General features: G+C 45.3%; 1 protein-coding gene across 1 annotated transcript in view; it reads left to right on the forward strand.

The window, feature by feature from the left end:
• The window catches only part of MED12L (mediator complex subunit 12L), a 157,249-nt gene extending 139,904 nt beyond the window's left edge, over positions 1-17,345 (forward strand). The window contains exons 38-44 of the mRNA XM_075506714.1: positions 801-1,018; positions 8,026-8,115; positions 8,767-8,990; positions 10,964-11,120; positions 11,992-12,060; positions 16,069-16,150; positions 16,601-17,345. Coding sequence (XP_075362829.1) covers positions 801-1,018; positions 8,026-8,115; positions 8,767-8,990; positions 10,964-11,120; positions 11,992-12,060; positions 16,069-16,150; positions 16,601-16,653 — 893 coding nt within the window. The 3' untranslated portion in view covers positions 16,654-17,345. The remainder of the gene's footprint in view (positions 1-800; positions 1,019-8,025; positions 8,116-8,766; positions 8,991-10,963; positions 11,121-11,991; positions 12,061-16,068; positions 16,151-16,600) is intronic.
• The last annotated feature ends 684 nt before the right edge of the window (positions 17,346-18,029 follow it).

Raw genomic sequence — 18,029 nt, forward strand, 5'->3', positions numbered from 1 at the left:
GGCTAATTTAACATCTGCTAGAAGGAATAAATAAATCCATGGGCTCCCTTTTTTTTCAGGATTTGTGATATGTACTTAATTATTTGAAGGCTTGTTTTGTTTCTTCCAGTTAATGTGTATACAATTTAACATAGGTATTTTCCTTGCTCCAGGGGGCAGCAGTTTATGATGTTTTGAGAAATACTGTTCTGTCCTTCTCAGATATTATGCAGGAGAAGTTTAGAAGTTTGGTTCCAGTTATAAATGTTAAATATTTTTTCTGAAGCTCCAGATACAACTAGATCTGTATTTAAGTGTATAAAGTCTTCAGAAAATAACAGACAGTGGCTACAAAGCTAAGGAAAAGCTGATTTTAAAAAAATACATATAAGATTACCTTCCTAAGTCTGACATATAGATAGGTCCATGATTTTTATCAAATAGCATAGAGTGCATAAATTATTGCCATCTCATAAAGTTGTCGTGACATCATAAGCCGTTCATATCATGCTTTTGATCTGACATGCACCTTTGGTTCTTCAGTAGTAGTCAAACGTTTTATGTGATGTAGAACATGCAGTAGCCCACAGCCTGTTTACTTTTTGTTCTCATTTACAAGTGGTAGTCTTCAAAGTTGTGTTGCCCGTTTAATTTTTCAGACCAGTAATCTGGTTTAATCCAGTTCCCTGCCTTTACAGAGATAAGTTTATCATCGTTACTGTAGAGCTAACCAAATAAGAGCTGATGAATTAGCAGTGATCTGTACCAACAATGTTCTTACGGAAGGCAGAGAACGCATTTGTGTTTTGGGTGGTTTTTAGGTGGTTCCAGGCTGGATCCGACAGGCTCCTTTGTTCCAACTAATACGAAGCAAGCCCTGTCGAACATGCTGCAGCGGCGCTCTGGCACCATGATGCAGCCCCCCCCTATCCATGCAATCACGCCTCAGCAGCAGTTGCTCCAGATGAAACTCCTGCAGCAAGAGCAGCAGCAGCAGCGGCTCCTCAGGCAGCAAGCACAGTCACGGTCTCTCCAACAGGTTTGTCCAAACCCCAAGTCTGAAGAGCAGCACAGTGGTTTTGCCTTCTGTTGGGGCTGCTTGCCCTGCGTAGGCTTATGGAATGGAGAGCCAGCTGATATTTACTGTTGCAATAACTCCCCAAATATTGTTTAACCAGAGCCATCTGCTTTTAAACTTCATTTGCCCTTTGGTCTCTTAGCCCCTTCTATTTTTCCTGTGTTTCATAAAATCAGGTTTTGCTTCTGCTACTTGATGATATTCTTGTTCCCTGGTGTGTCACAAAGGCTTTCATAGTGGAATTGCGTGGTGCTATGTCCCACCAAGCTACAAGCAAGCAGCAGAGACACAGCAATGCTCTTCACAGTTAGAAATCCAGGAAGTCCAGCGGGAGCCATTTCCACACACGTGTGCACACAGACGGCCGTGTTCTCTAGAAATAGCTGGTATTTCTTCTCCGAACATTTCTGCAGGGTACAGCTGCTGCGTGCCAAACCGCACATGGCTATTGTGCAACACCCTTCAGAGCCTGAGCTAGTTTCACAATATGGCTACAGACACGCGGCTTTTGAATTGATGGTGTAAGAACAGAAAATTGATTTTTGGATCCCAGATCACCAGCAATATGTGTACAGTAGTTGGTGGTAAAACCAATAACTTCTCACCTTTATTTTAAAGTCCTTCTGTACCCATTCTTACCCTCACTGCAGTATACATTACGTTGCCCTTATGCTATCTTGCCTTCAAACTCTGTGATGTGCCCTCTTTGCTCAAAATAGTCAAAATTTTCAGCCAGTATCTTCATCATTTCTCCCACACTGTCTCTGTTTTGTTGAAGCTCCCTCATTGTCCTTCTCGTCCCTCTTTCACTCTCTCTGCTATGATGCATGCAAAGCCCTCTGTAGTGCTTAAACTGCTGATGGGCTACAATAGTTTTATATGGGGCTGTTCATAATTGTGAAACTAGGGTTTCCCTGTATGTGTGCTGTCTTCTACCTTAAAAAAAAAAAAAAAAACCAGCCCCCAAAAGCTCTGGATATGTGTTTTATAATATCAGTGATACAGTGGATATTTGATCCCTCATTGGTGTCCTGTAGGCACTACGAGGTACTAAGGATTGGGTACCGTAAATGTTAGGGTACTGGGCTCTGCAGTTAAGCCTGTCGTATTTCTTACGTTAGGCAGTATCTCACTATTTTAGCGTTAGGTCCAACTGGCTTTCAGTTACTATGATAGAATACAGGCATAAGAGCCTTGAGTAAACAAATGATGATCAATACTTATGGCTAGGTGGATCAAAAAGCAATAGTTGAAGATCTAAAATAACACATTCTCACATTTAAGAAATGCTGTTGTTTAACACTGTCATGTTTAGAGGACAAAAGAGGTTGCATTTCCCTTTTGGTTTCAAACAGGGATAGTATCTGAGGTGTTAAGAACAACAGTTAACTTCTGCTCCAAAGTGCTGCATAGACAAGTTGTCAGTAAGGAGAATAAACCTACCATGAAGGCATGAATTCATGTCTAAATAATATTAATAAGGTGTCTATGATAACTTTTTCATAAAATTTGGATCGAACTTCTATAATGTAAAAGTTGCACTAAAATTCGACCGGGTAGGTTCAGATGCGTATTGCAGCTAACGTACGACATGTGCTGGATGTTCATCAGTCAACGGTTCCGTATCAGCCATGTTTTTATTTCAGCAGTAAGTCTGTATAAGTTAAACTGATGTGAACCAAGTCAAACCAGGGCCATCCAAACCCGGCCTTTGTTTCCCAGTTACTTGCACACAGCGGCATGCACAGCCGGGTCCTTTGTGGTGTGCTGGGGACTTCCACAGGTGGACGCATTGCTTTCTGTCTGGTTCTAATATTTTGCCTTATTGGATGTTTGGAAAGATTCATTCAGCCTGATACTTGAAACCTTCCACTGTAATGAAACGAATGAGCAATTTGGCAGGCCGTCCTGTTTGCTTTCCTTGTTGTCTAAGCCTGCGCTGGCAACGCTGACACCAGAGAAACCCCTCCGAGGTCCCAGCGGGGCTGGGGCTCTGCGTGCCCCGTGGGCTGCCCCGCGGGACGCCTGCCTGCCCGCACGCACGGTGCTCTCGCTGCGAAACGTGTCCCCGGGGAGCTCGTGGTAGTTCTTCCCGCAGTCCTGGATTTAGAATAGGAAATGCTATGGCAGTGTACAAGCCTGAAGGGAGTATTTGAAAATTTAGGAACAAGGTGATTTGTAAGCGTTGCTACTGTGTGGTGTACGTTGTTAGGTAGAGCTCAAATAAGGAAGGTTTCTTCTTTGGTTTTTATGTTTCTGCAGCTGCAGAATGAAATTACCTACTCAGCTTGAAATCACTGGCACTGGTGTGGACAGTTCTGTAAAATCACTCCAGAAGGACTCTGCTCTTTAGTGCTGTGCTGTGCGTGCTGTGCTCTTGAAAATGAATAGCTGTGGTACGAGGTCTTTAAGAACTATGACTTGTTAAAAAAAATTTGAGTATTATGTATAGAATTAATAGGCTCCTGTGGATGGTAACTCTTTCCATGTTTAGAGTTTCTGCTCATAACTTTCATAAAAGTATTGAGGTTCATTAGCATAAAAACCACCTAAAAGGACCTTGTTAGCGTTCCTAAACACCAGCATTCTTTGAGTACATACAGGTGAGCTCTGTAAAGGTGCTGTACTGCTCCACTAACAATCCGCGCCTAATCGTGTGTATTCTTTGTATTGTTTGCTATTTTCTCGCCTGTCCTTTTCCTTTAGGATGTCTGTAGCACTGCTGTATCCCTTCAGGATGGCTTTGACAACATAATGGTAACCACTCTGAGACCGCGAACGTCTCTTTATTTTTTCTTTTGCACAAACATGCATTTCTTTCAACACACAGGCTGCACACGTTGCTTTTGATGAGAATGATACGCTTTGGCACCCCTCACCTAGGTAGCGCAGTGGCTGCATGTGGGAAGGCTGTGAATACACTTGTGCACATAGAATATTTTTTTCTTGCAAGTACTTCCAATAACTGCATCATTGATTAATTTTTTTCCTCTTCTGTTGTGTTTCTCGCTGTGAAAGATTAGAGTAGCTGCATAGATATGTACCTGCAAGATATATGTGATGCCACGTGCATCTAAGCATGGCTGGCGTGTTCCCATTCTGCCCTCGTCTCCTCGCTGGCAGCTGGGTCTGCTCCTCTCTGCTGCCGTCCCCTGTGGCAGCTTCTGCCACGACGTAAGGCGGGGTAGTGGTGACTGCCGCGTCAGACGAGCGGTAAGGGATGGACCACACGTCCTTTTTGGCCGGCGCGTGCCACCAGCGCTTCCCAGGCAGCACTTGAAGCCGTTCCTGGCACGGGCCTGTTCCCGCCGCGGTGGGACCCAGTCGTGCCGCTCAGCTCAGGCAGCGAGGGTCAGCTCCCCTGGCCCCACGTGAGCTGTAGTTTCCAAAATACTTCTTGTCCCACCTGAGCACGACAGTATACGGCTTGATGGTCTGTTCCTGAGCTATGGCAGGATGTGTGGGTATTAGAATAACCATATTTTCTTACTTCCAAAACAAGTAGCAGCTAACACTACCTGTTAAATTATTAAGTTTCACAGAATTCAGTTGTTTCTGGGGAAAAACAATCATGGCATGAAGTTTCATCCCTAATATCTGTGTTGGAAAGCTTTCCAGATATTAATTGGAAAAGCTGTTCAGAGTTAGTTTGCAGGACTTCCATCCTGTCTTAGGGAAACTGCAATGTTGTTAAAAGCACTAATTGGAAAGACGAAGCAAAATGTGTTTTTAAAAAGGCTTTGCTGCTTACCCTGTTGTCCGTATTTTATATATGTGCAGTCGTTCCTGTTCTTACTGGTAGCATGTCAGAACAGGGTATAGATCACCATGTTTGCAGTTGATTAGGCACACCTAGATATGCAGCAAGTATACAGTGAGGTCTCTCAAATCTATCATCATCTTCTTATCTTAATAAGCGTTAGTGTTTCACTACCTACTTTCGAAGTCAGATTTGGCCAGATTTTGGTCAAAAGCAGCCTACAGTGCCATGGCTGCTACAGTCACCTTGGCCAGTCCCAGCACCACCTAGAAAAGAAAATTCCTTCCAAATACGCTATGGTCACAGACCTGAACAGGAAAAAGCAGTAAGTTTTGCTTCCATTTAAGGTGCGAGCAGACCAAAGAGAACAGTGGTTATTACTGTACCATTGCATCAGCATTGAATAAAAGTGTTTGGGTTTTTTCTCCTTTTTTTTTGTTTTTGTTTTTGTTTGACATGCATGCACGGTTCTGGCTTGCAGCAGTTGGCTTGCATGCTTAGTTAACTCTTTACTAAATTATGCCTGGAGGGGGAAGTCCCTTTGAATTTAGCAACGTCTGCTACTGCTGCTGAGGAATGCAGAGCGCGCTCTTGCAACACGGGAGCTCGCTCGGTGGCCGTGTGCTGCCGTGCACTACGTTGATCTGTCCCCTGCCTAACGACCAGCTTTTGGCTGACGTTTCACGTGTGGTTTTGTGTGGTGCTTGCCTGGCCCGGGCAGCGGTGCCTTCGGTTCGGGGGTGCTGCTCTCGTCTCGCACCCTGCCCGCTCCGCTGCTTTGTGTGCGCTTTAAATGGCGGGGGCGAGAGCGGTGGACAAAACTCACTTGGGGCTTTCTGCCCACCGTGCGTTGCTGGGATCGCGCAGCTGCTTATTTAGCGTTTTCTTGCAGAATTAGGGCCTAAGCCAATTTCCATTGACATAACTTCCGCTGACTTTGGAGGGACGCTGTTGACACTGCATGGGCATGAGCGGGCAGCTTTGGGCCTGGGCACACCAGGTTAGCTGTCCCCGAGAGGAGCAAAAGGAGAACACGTGGAGCGCCGCGCTACAGACCAGCTTCCGCAGAGCCCGCGAGGTGGTTTGTACCGCTGCGGGGAGCAGCTGGAGGCACCAGCTGTCTAGAAATCAGACATGGTTTCACCAGATTTCACCTTTGGGTGCCTTCAAGTTACATCTTTATCTATCCTGTGGTAGAATATTTGTCACCTTATGAAAAAGTTTCAGAAGCAATTTGCTTGGAGAAATTATTGTTCTTGTTTTGTTTTTCTTCTTTTGCCTCTGTTTAAAAAAAGGAAAATCTTAAGTACTTGAGTACCTTCCCCCTGTACTTGGCTGACGCCCGTTTTATGTGCGTCCCGTCTGCAAGCCCTATGTTCCGTCCAGCGTTTCAGTTTCTCACCTGTCAGGTGGTGGTTTTGAGAGCTCCCCTTCTGATTTTGCAGAAGTTTTTCCAGAGGAATTTAATTTTGTCTGAACTTTTGTCTGGACTGATAGATGTTACTCTGTTCACACCTCCTGTACTCCCTAATTTGTTTTCCAGAATTTTCAATGAGCTTGTTTTTAAAACAAATCCTTAGTGTAGCTTCTGCCTCCTTAGGGTAGCTTGCCATGTCAGAGCTCCCTGCCGCCTTGTCTGCACCTTAGTGACCCCTTTAGCGCTGGTCCCAGGGGCTGGCACAGAGCCTAGCTAGGTCAGCCTTTGTTTGCTTGTTTGTTTTTAAAAGAAAGGAAGGTATGAAAACTGAGTGTGTGACAGCCCTGTGGCACCCTGGGGTAGCTTTGCCCCTGGTTTTGCAGCTTGTCCTTGACCTCTTCTGTCTGTTCTCTACCCAAAGCAGAGGGCGGTTAAGCCAGCCCCGCTCACGGGGGTTCCCGTCCCTTGGGGCTGGATCGGTTGAAGCTGGAACGCTTTCTCTCCACCGTACTGCTTCCCTGAGCCGTTCCTGTTCACAATAGGTAGCTCTGCTTGTTTCCCAGGTCTGTCGATGAGGATGCACATATTTTTCAACCCACGCCAACATAATAGCTGAACTGCAGGACTGCTGGCTGTGCTTAGAGACTTGTTAACGTTTGGTACAGCTACCACGAAAGGGATGGGAGCAGATAAAGAAGGAGAGTTCCAATGGCGCTTCAGTGTCTTATCCCATGTGAGATTTTCTTTTCCACCGGGTAGCCCTGATTGCAATGTTGCTGCTTGCAGCGTGTCATCAAAGTCACTTTTAGCCTTAAATTGTAATGCATCTTTGTAAGGATATCCTGATTAAAACGGCAAAGGCTTTGCTGGAGGACTCGGACTTTTTGCTTGGTTTTGTGGTGAGCTGGGCAGCTACAGGGAAGGAGCATCGCTGCTTCCAGCTCCCGTCTGCCACTGAGCTTTTCTGAGTAGAATGGCTTTCGGAATGATCAGGTGCAGCCGTGCAGCATCACAATCGCACAGAAAATACGCAGACTTGATTGCAGCCTTGGCATATTCTCATTCGCCAGTTTTTTACAATCTAGGTCCTGAAATTCAGTCTAACTTTTTTTTTTTCCTCTTTTCAGGTGCTTCAAAACATACTAATGCAGTTACAGTTGAAATCTTTAAATGATTTGCCATTAATTGGGCATAAATACTGAGGCAATTTGAAATGAACAAACTAGGCTGTCTGCTGATCACAAATACGGGCTGTTTCCAAGCTGTACTGGTTGGGAGCTGGAGATGCTTGTGTTACCCATTTATCATACTGGTATTTTGTATGTCATCATAAAATTTGCTAATTGGCATTTTGCCTGCTTCATCTGGGGGAAAGCTAGTAATCAGGTAGCCTGAGAAAGATATCAACTGTGCATTTACACTGGAGATTATCCTTCACTCTAAGCTTCCCGTATAATTTAATGTACTGTCTTCAAGACAGGTAGAATATTTTTTTTCTAATCCGTCGCAAAGCCCCATCTTAAAGGGTGTCTGCAAGACCTCTGTTCAGTAAATGGCTGTTTCTTCAGTGCTGCAGTGTTACAGTAGTGTCAGAAATCAAACAAAAGTCAATTCTTCCATTTCCCTGTGAGTAAATACAGTTCAGCAGTTTGGCACTGAGCAGCAGTGCTGTCTTGAAGGAAATGGTCAAGTCTCTCCATGACTCTGGGACGCAACTTGGTGGGGTTTGTGTCCAGAACTGGACTTGTTCGGGGTGTGGAGGATGTCTCTGATGGGTGATGTGTCTTTCAGGGACAGCCGATGGACCAAGCTGCTATCTTCACTCCGCAACTTCGACCCCCGTCTCAGCTTCCTCAGTACCCAGGGTTACAGCAAGCACAGGTACTGCGCTGCTCCCATGGAGCCTCTGCATAAAAAAGCTTTTAAACAGAGCTCCTTTACCTCCCAGCCTGCTTTTCTGTGCTTGGGACGTGCCTCGTGCGTGTGGCCTACGGTAACGGTGAGGCCTCCTTCTAGGGTGCTTGCGGCCTCCGCATGTTGTAGCTCGTAAATGTTTTTAACGTGGTCACTTCCCAGTTTTTCCTAATGTTGTTGCTGGTAAAGGCAAGCGTACTTCAGCGTTAAGCCTGAAATTTGGCCAGTTTTTGGTGAGACAGTGATACCAGTAACTCTTTACTATGTCATGGTCATTCTGGTACTTGGGATTTGGGGGGGAAACAAAGAAAAGAGCGAGGTGGAGCTGCGGAGCAGAGCCCTGCTCTTGCCCAGTGCCTCTCGGGGAAGGGTGGCACGCCGCGAGTTCCATCCTGCTGTGCGTGACCACGCTGCAGCTGCCTGAACCCGCAAACAGAAGTGGGGTACAGCCAGCGTGGGGGACGCGCAGGTCGGCGCGTGGGTGCGGCACTGCGTCTCACTGACTTGCCTCCGGTTGTCCAGGCTTTGGCTCTTTGATAAAGGCCATCTTTCTTTTCTAGTTCAGCTAATTGAAATGCGGGCACAGCGCAGTTACTCTTCTGTCCGCTTTCCCTGCAGAGCATGCCTCACGGATACACGATGTACAGCACTCCGATGCCTTTGCAGCAGCAGCAGCAGCCTGGCGGCGTAGTGCTTTCCCCCAGCTACAACCCCCGAGCGTACGCGGCAGCTCATTCCAGCCCCACGCTGATGGAGAGGCTGCGGCAGATGCAACAGCAGCCCAGCGGATATATTCAACAGCAGGCTGCTGCGTACATCCAGCCCTTGGCAGGCACCCAGCGGTGAGCTTCTGCCGTTCTCATAGCTGGTAACCTTGCAGTATTTTAATGGCAACTTTGTTTAGAGAGCTGAAGCTCCGTTTAAAAGAAAGTGTGTTAATCAAAATGAGGTTAACGCTGGGTCTAATTAGCAATAAATATGCCTTTCTCTCCAATTTCCCCCTGTTTTTTCCCTCATTTAAGTCTTATTTTAAGTTGGTCTTGGCACACGCTGTAGGCCAGTTGTCCTGTGTGTTTGTAGAACATAAAAATTCATTTAAAGACGGCTGTTGGATCCTATTTCACTACACACACAGATACGGTATCCCTATTATGCCAACACATGTGTGGTATTAAACAATAAATATTCCAAGTTTACCAAAGAGTCTGTGGTCAAGAAAACACAAGACCAACTTGGTAGTTTAACTAGCAATAGGCAAATGAATTGTGTTTAAGCCTGAATAGACTAAATTGACTTCACTTTGGAAGTATAGCTGAGTTGCAGTGCCTATGAGAAACAGGAAAAATTCACGGGTAAAGAAATGTAATGAACCAGAAGGCAGATGAAGCAGGAAAGAAATCTGTAGAAGGGAGTGCTACAGAGTAAGCAGAGTGGAAAACTGGAGTTTCCAATTACTGTCTTGAATCAGATTTTTTGTCTAACAGTCTAGCATAGTCCAACTAACAGTCCAACTCCGCTCTTAACTGAATCGGAAATTTTGCCACTTTTAATTTCCACTTCAAATAGACATGTTCAGTAGAGTGACTCCCAAAAAACACAGGCTTAAATTAAAGAGGGGGAGGGGGGGGAATAGTCAAAATTGGCAAGGTCTGCCTCTGTACGCGCTGTCCAGCCGTAGCTGCAATGGAGTATCTGCGCAGCGCAGCGCTCTCCCCGCGTGCGGGTCGCAGATCCGTTGAAACAGCAGAGAGTATGTCGATGTCAGTCATCACAAGGTGGTCTGGCCCGTCAGCAGAGCTTCATCGCTGATCCCATGTAATTTATCCTGGAGTGCCCCTGATGAGCTCTGTTACCGAGTAGAGATACTCTTCTTTCTCTGCTTCAGCTCTAATTTGATCCAAAACCTAAAATCCCCTTTACATGCTAAGTACAGGTGTACTTAAATGACTTGCTCATCAGTTGCTTGTTGTAAGCAGAACGTGCAAGTGTCATGCATGTAGCTACGCAGTTCTCTCTCAACTCTTGTTATTTTTAACGAAATCGGTGTTTCTGGAATTGTGAACATTACCATATATTCTGCAATAATCACGGGTTCCTTAACTTCTTTTCAATTCTTGCAAGCCTGGATACCTTTAAGAGCATGCTCAATTTTGGGTATGTTTGCATCTCTTCAAAACGTTTGGCCTTGACTTGGTTGACAGCCTCGTATGAAAACCTGCAGAGTGCCTTGCCTTAGGAATAAAGCTGCTAACCTGAATGGCCTTGTCTTTACTGAGTTTTAAACAGCTCATCTAAATTATGAGCTAGCTAACATGTTTTCCCCATGTATATCTTTCTGCTTTGTCAACTTTAATTACTCCCATAACATCCTAAGAAAGTATTTCTTTCTTGGTGTGTTTTTTTCAGTATTTTAGAAAGTAAAAAGTCTTTATAATCAGTTTTAAATTCATGGTAATGTAACTATGAGATGTTTCAGTTGGGAGAATGTTTCAGTGCTTATGTGGAATTCTTGCTTGAAATGTAGAAACTCATCACTCTTCCTAATAAAGCAAGAATCGAATGCTTGGATCTGTTCTTCTTGTTTAGAGGAACGTGTTATTACCTACATCAGTTACTGGGCAATAGTATGGTATGGCTTCTATTACGGAATATTTTTCAAAGCCGTCATATTTGGAAATATATTCTTCCTGTGAAAAGTATTGTCTTTTAAATCTATGGAAGTCTAATGTCTCAGCTTATAGTTGAGTACTCCTAGACTAACTTGTGCTCTGTCTATAAATGAAGTATAATCCGTTATTTTTCTTTCCCCAATCAGACTGAGCCATCAGCCTTTGCAGCCGAATTCGCTGGTTGGAGGGGGACTGGACGGCGCATCGACCGCAGGTGCTCACCCGACGCTGAGCTCAGTACAGCTGCCTCCGGAGCCGATGAGACAGAGGCAGCAGCAGATGCGACAGCAGAGACTCTTCCAGGTGAGGGACTCGGCTGCACTGGAGGCCCGGGGTATTTCCGTGCAGGGAGGGAGCGTAAGCATCGCTGTACCGGGTGGCGGCGTTACGCACTCGCTTGCGTGTGTATGCAAGTCGAAAGCAGCAGAGCCTGGTGCTGTAAACCCAAACTGCTTTTACTCCAGTGCAAGAATTCATTCTTTACATTGGGATTTCCAAAAGAGAGCTCTGGACATACGTGTAAAATTCAGTACTTTCATTTTTCAAGATTGTAGAATGACTCTGGAGAAGGTAAATTTGAGAACGGCCTAGCTGAATGTGCGGAGACAAAAGCAGTGGTTCTGCTCTCCCCTGCCTGGCCTTATAATGTATACCGGAATTAAATCAAAGGGCTTGCTTCCTGTCTGGACTATTTCCTGTATTCTGATTTGATGATATATTTTTAATTTGGAGGTAAGTATCAGTTTATCAGCTAAATATGTAGGGCTTGGCACAGGGGAAGTAAATTACATTAGAAGTCCTTCCCGTGGCCCTTTGATAGTTGGAATTATTTTCATGTTTTCATTTTAATGCAACAGCTATCTGTGCCAGTTCTTGCCGAACGATAATGTATTTTATCTAAATATTTTCATGTTGTAGTAAACTAAATTTACCAGCTTTTGAGTATTTTTTTGTCTATTAACAGTACTGCTTCTCAGCCTTGGTATGGCTGGTGATGAAAGTGGAGAGCTGTGAGGCTTATTTCCCAAACAGGGCCTTCAGTAACCAATGCTGTAAGCGAGCCCAGATCCTATGCTGGACATCAGTCGTGAGAAGCCACATCGCTTGGCTCGTAGTCGTTGCCTGAGGCAGCGTGCGTGTCCTGTCACTTGTTGCAATGCCCATCTTCTTTCAGTTGCAGGGGCAGCAGCAGGGGCAGCAGCAGGCGCTTGGTCTCCAGCCCGTGCAACCGCAGCAGCCTTTGGTAAGCAGAGGCGACTGCCGGATATTTTGGGCAGGTGCGAGGGTAGTGACAGGGTGGGTTCTGTCACTTACGGAGATGGGCAGCGTGGCAGTCTGGGGAGAGGGTTTGCGTAAGCTTCCCTGCATTGCCGTCTGCCCGCCGGTGCTGACTCCACGGTGCCCGCAGTGCCGTACCGCCACCGCTCTGAACGCCGTACGAGCGCGTGCCCAGTGCCGGTGGCGACAGGCTCGTTTTGCCTGCGTCCTGAGCTGGCCGCAGGTTGTAGCTGTGATAACAGAGCGTGTGAGCTGGGGCTCAACAGCCTGTAGTGCATCCGGGTAGCTCCTGGCCGGCTCCGACTGTGGGCAGAGGAAGATTGCATCTGTCCACAGAAGGTGGCAAGAGGTGGGTTACCCGTGCGCTGAGGCGTCCCTGGAGGTGACCTCGCCTGCTCACCTCCAAGTGCAGCTTTGAACGCAGGCCTTGGCAAGGAGGGCTCATGCCCGGCGCCGCTGCAGCAGCGTGTTTGAGTTTGCCGTTCAAAGATGCTCCTTCTAGGACTGGAGTACGCGCTGCCTCCTGCGCTTCCATGGTTCACTCACCGGTTTAGTTAGAACTGATACCAAAGCTGGGCCAACGATGACACGTTGTTTTGGCTGAAAAAAGATTTGTGCGTGTGTGTAGGAAAAGTTCAAATGCTTCATTTCAACATATCTTTTTGAAATTACACTTAGCAGTATTGATTTAAAACTAATGGTTAATATCCCAAACGATACAAATAACCACCCCTCGGAGTTCTTTTGAGAATTCCTGGGGGATCTAGCTACAAAGTGGGTACCAGTGCTTTTCTAATTCTGTACATCTCTTTTCCATTACCAGCAAAATAAGACTGCCCAGACTAACTGCCTTAAATCTCTTTATGTGAATTCAAAGGGGGGGAGAAAAGAGATGCTTTAAAGTCATCCTCAGTCTTACTCCAGTGCAGCATAAATAAATGCCTATTTTGAGAATCTGATACGGAACCAAGTGCCGCAAGCCCCACTGAAAGTCAGGGATCTTTTTTTCTGGGGGTCTGAAGATGCCATTTAGTAGTCCCAAAGCAGCAAGCTAAGGTAAATTACCACCTTGCTGCTGCAGGAATGAATTTTTCCTGTTTATGCTTGCTGTGCTATGCGTTTTTATAAGTGTTATCCTAATTAATATATCACAGTAATAATTAATAGCCCTGCTAACTTTAAAAACTTGATGCGAAATCTGTAGGTTTTGCTGATGCATATAAGTTGGTGGATTTTTCTGTCTCTGCAATACTTTGAAGTGAAAGCAGGATAACGTATACAGTAGAGGCTACTTGTGGAACTAGTTTTTGCTGTAACACTAGGAAAAGCGTTCCCTGGGAAAGGTCAGGTGCTGATGGTTGGCATTGCTCCACCTTGCCATGCTTGCGCTGCGTTTGTGCGAGCATCCGCGCTCCCTCCGCTCCCTCTGGCGTAGACTGCGGGTGCCGGCAGCTCCACCGCTACCAAACTCCAGTCCCTGCCTTCAGTCGTGTCACAAGTGACTGTTAGTGGCTTCGGGCCTTTGATTTTTAGGTTGTACTGCTAACATGCTGGGGAAAAAACGGATTTTATTTGAAGATCCTTTTAAATTAAATCGTTAGTCATAAAACAGAGCTTCAGGAAGACAACTGTACAAACAAAATTGTTCTTGAGACATTCCTTTATGCTGAATTGCAGCCTTTTATAGCTTAACGTATGATTTTACCAAATCACTGTCACTACCAAGTAATTTTTGTGGACATGTCCACTGAATTTACAATGTCATTATGCTTGTTTCCTGTATTTGGGCAGTTTCTTCAGACATATTTAAGGTAGTTGAGGATAACTAGAAAAAATGTGCTATAGAAAAATGGAGAAAATATAGTAATGCTGAAATTGCTGGCTTCCGAGTTTAAAAGCATTAATCAATGTGATCTGATAGAGAAACTCGGAGACAGCTTGTAAGTGCAAGAGTAAGGATAAATGAAAGCTGTTTATCTGATAGCTATTGAAAGGTCCTTTTCATCCATTTTTGAGTTTGTCTTAATAGCGTTTCTCTCTTGAACAAACTGCATGTGAAGGGCTGTCACAGAGACAGAGCACCTGCCCGGCTGCCGGCTCCTCTTCCAGCACTTGCCACAGCAGAAAGCGTTCTGTGTGTTGGTTTCATGTCCCCATTAACCCTGGTGCGGTTAATGCTTTTGACTAACCTCAGCATTTACTAAGGACTGCTAGCCAGAAGATTACACAATGTATTTTAAGTGAAGGATTTGGTTTCAGAAAGCGAAAAGATGCTGAAGGCTTGTAAAACACTGAAACTCCCTTCAGTAAGCAAAAGGTTTCACTGAAACAAAGCATGGGCGTTTTCTGTAGCACTTATGATGTTATTAGAGTATTGAATAACTCCGTTTTTATTCAGCGCATCAGGTTTTCAAACTGGTCAGGTGTATTGTGTATCCTTGTGCAGAAGCACTAAGAAATCACTTAATCAGAGGCACATGCATTTTCACCACATCTAATGGGAAGGAAAACTCCAGGACGTAGGAAGCAGATCTAGAGAGCTTAGAGGCCCTGAGGAGCAGACAGACAGTAAATGGTGAAGGCTCGGTCTGGTTTGGGCTTGCTAGCATAGCAGTACCTCATGCACCACGATTTCCCTCCCAGGAGTAGGTAAGGATGGGGGAGTTGTGCCGGCAGCTCTTTGTCCTCGGGAGTCTGATAGCGCTGGTGCACAGACGTTTGCCTGTCACGCGGGTGACGCGTTTTGCAAGGGAAGAAATGCTGCTTGTATAGGCAGACCTTTGGCTCCAGAGGTATCCTTCCCAACGGTACGCGCGCAGGCGGTCTGTGGCAGGTCTGTCTGTCTGTATTCAGGAGCGCGGTGTGCAATATGTTCAGTACGCTGACATACAGGTGGATGATCAATAAAAGTTGTTAACAGAATGATTTTCTTCTGAATGACAGCCAGAAGCGTGGAAAGCAAAGCGGTGCTTGTTCTCCTACCCTTCCTTACTTGAAAAATAGACTTCATGGGCCAGATAGGTAGGGAATAATGCGTGCTGTCAGGTAGACCAATTAAAGACTAAATTCTGCTTTGATGCAAGTATAAATAGGGTGCACATTTGTGAAAGTCAATGCATTTACACCCAGGGTACTTTGAAAGTGATTGAAGTAATGATTTAATTCATTACCAGCAGATTTCTTGGGAAGCTTTTTGTGTCTAATCCCGTTGTGCTTAATGCCGTGGGCTGGAATGCCATGGGCTGGAAGGGTCTCGATCCCTGTGGGCTTAGGGTAAGGATCAGAACGATGATACTTTGCTCAGTGGAGGAGCTGGCCCAGTTGGCTGGGCACTGATCTGTCTCCCGTTCCGCTGGAGCCAAGAATCAAGTGTGCAGCTACAACCCTGCAGCAGGCGTGCAGCGCGATGAACAGCGTCTGCTTTGTGCTCATCCTTTTTATCCGAAGCACCGTTGCCCTGGGAAGAATGTTTTTTGAGAAGCTTCTTTTGACTATTATGCTTCAACCACACGTAAGTGTTTTCAAATGCTAAAAAGGCTGTTAATTTTGATTTGCAGTTTTGATTTGCCTTGTCTTCAAACAATGCTGACAGTAAAGTTGCTTAGAGTGACTTGCAGGATGAATACTGGCCTCTCCAGAGGTGGAAAAGACAGAGACTGACTCTGTCCCTGGTGTCCGGCTGGACACGTGTGATACCTGCAGCACAACTGGAAATGTGGGAGATTTCAGGGAATGCAGAGAACAAATGTTCTGGAAGTCGTAAGTGTGCTCCACGCGTCCTTACTGCGCTGTTAAAATCCGGTCCGGATCTGCTGTGGAGGCACGCCTGCCTGCCGGCCTTCTGCTGTCCCTGCGCCCGCCCGCCCGCCCTCTCAGCAGCTGACAGGGCAGCACAGGCCCAACGCTTCGGCCGTTACCTGGCGTGGCGCTTGCGCTGTGCCTGTTTCTTTCATCTTTCACGTTTCTTTTGCAGTTCCCAAGGCAAGGCTTACAACAGACACAGCAGCAACAACAGACGGCGGCGCTGGTCAGGCAGCTCCAGAAGCAGCTCTCTAGTAAGCGTGTGTGTGTGCGTAGATGTACATAAATATATATGTATGTTTGAATATGGAATCACCTTTCTGGAGGTGTTCTGCCTATTGAAATGCTGCCATACCTACATGTAATTCACCTCCTGACGGCTGGTTACCCATCCCAGCAGTGATGAAATACCAAAATTCTGGTGCCAGTGCCTCCCCCGGATTTCTGCTGGTCTCCAGAGAAGCCCCAGTGACTGGGCTGCTGGCCCAGTCGCAATTTGTTGGGTGTTTTCTCCCCTCACTTCTATAGTCCTCCCGCAGGCAGAGCACCCCAGGAAATGAGCACCTCTTGCGTGCGTTAGATAGGTATACAAGGGAATGTATTGACTCTTGTTTGCTACTGCTGCATGAAAGGCAGGTATTTTTCTGTATTTCTGTAGAGTACAGTCATGAGGCGCAAACCCTTCCCTTTGCTTTATCGACCAGGTAACCAGCCCCAACAAGGGGTGAACCAGTACGGGCATCCTTCACACTTCTAGATGCGAGATGGAAGGGAGACGTCACGCTACGTTTGCACTGAAGAACAGAACATTCAAAATTCAATGCACTAGTTATTGCTAGAAAGCAAACTTTAGTTTTCTTCTCTTATTATTTGGATATTTATTTTTTGTGCTGCAGTTGATGTGAATATGTAACAAGGTGGGTTTTGGGGCTTGGGGATTTTTTTGTGTTTAACCAGATTTAAATGTATGGACTTGTGGGCCTTTTTGAAGAATGTTATTGCAGATTTTATGAATTTGGTGCTTTTTAGGTCCTGTTACTTTTAAAGAGGACAAAGAATGCTGGATTTATTTATTTGTGGGAAACACTTTTTTGGTTTTGGGGTTTTTTTTTGTTGCGTTTTTGTTTTGTTTTGTTTTGTTTTTTTAAGAAGAACTGCACTGGACCAAACTACTGAACTGAAAGGCACTTCCGATTTTGGCATAGAAGTTAATTTGTTCATTAAAACGTTCACCTCTTTCTTTGTTGGTAGAACAAGCATCAGTTTAAATTGTGTTTATTTGACTGTAATTTTCATATGCACTTTATAAAGTTCCTTGTTTAAAGTACCAATTTTCTCTTGCTCTCATTGTGGTAAGAAGGTGCTGAAGTGGGTTTATTGCTTGTATTAGAACTTCTTGAAGTTTATATTAACAGCCACGATGTAACATTAATAAACCTACTAGAAGTAGCAGTGTTTCTTACTTGGTCTTTTTAATACAAAGTCCGCTGGGGATCAGTTCTGAAGGAGTGCACGACGCAGTAACGAGGACTGAACGGTCAAAACAGGTTTTGCTCTACTCACGCAGGGAAGTCTCCAAGTCCTGTGAAGCCTCACAAGAAGCCACTCTCCGTGTCTCCCTCGACGCCTTCAGTTACAGCCTCGTACCAGCTTTCACGCAGCGAGGGCGGAACAGCCACCAGAGAGGAGTCCTCTCTGCGGTTTCAGCGCGGCCGTAGCCGAGAGCTCTTTGTCCTGGCGTCGCCCCGGGGAAGCTGCTCCTCAGCTCGTGTGGTAAGCATTTCAAACCCCGGGTTCAGTCTGGATTGCTGGGTGAGTTTCAGCAGTGTAATGCATTATGGATTATCAGCCGAGCGCAAAACCACGAGTAAATTATAAATCAAAATTACTACAAACAAATAGTTATTATTCAAAGCTGTTCAAATATGTCATAATTTTGCTTATGTTAGAGTTGAAAAAACAGGATAAATTATGACTATTTTATGTAATTTAGGAGTAGGCTATATGATTTTTTTTTTTAAATGCATTAATTTTGAAAGTGGAACATGCAGGGCATTTAAGATATACATAGGAATATTTTTTCTCTGTTTCGTATTAACTTGATTTGCTTGATTTACCGTAGAAGGAGTTTAT

Source organism: Mycteria americana, chromosome 7 (assembly GCF_035582795.1).
Source record: "Mycteria americana isolate JAX WOST 10 ecotype Jacksonville Zoo and Gardens chromosome 7, USCA_MyAme_1.0, whole genome shotgun sequence".
Taxonomy (NCBI): domain Eukaryota; kingdom Metazoa; phylum Chordata; class Aves; order Ciconiiformes; family Ciconiidae; genus Mycteria; species Mycteria americana.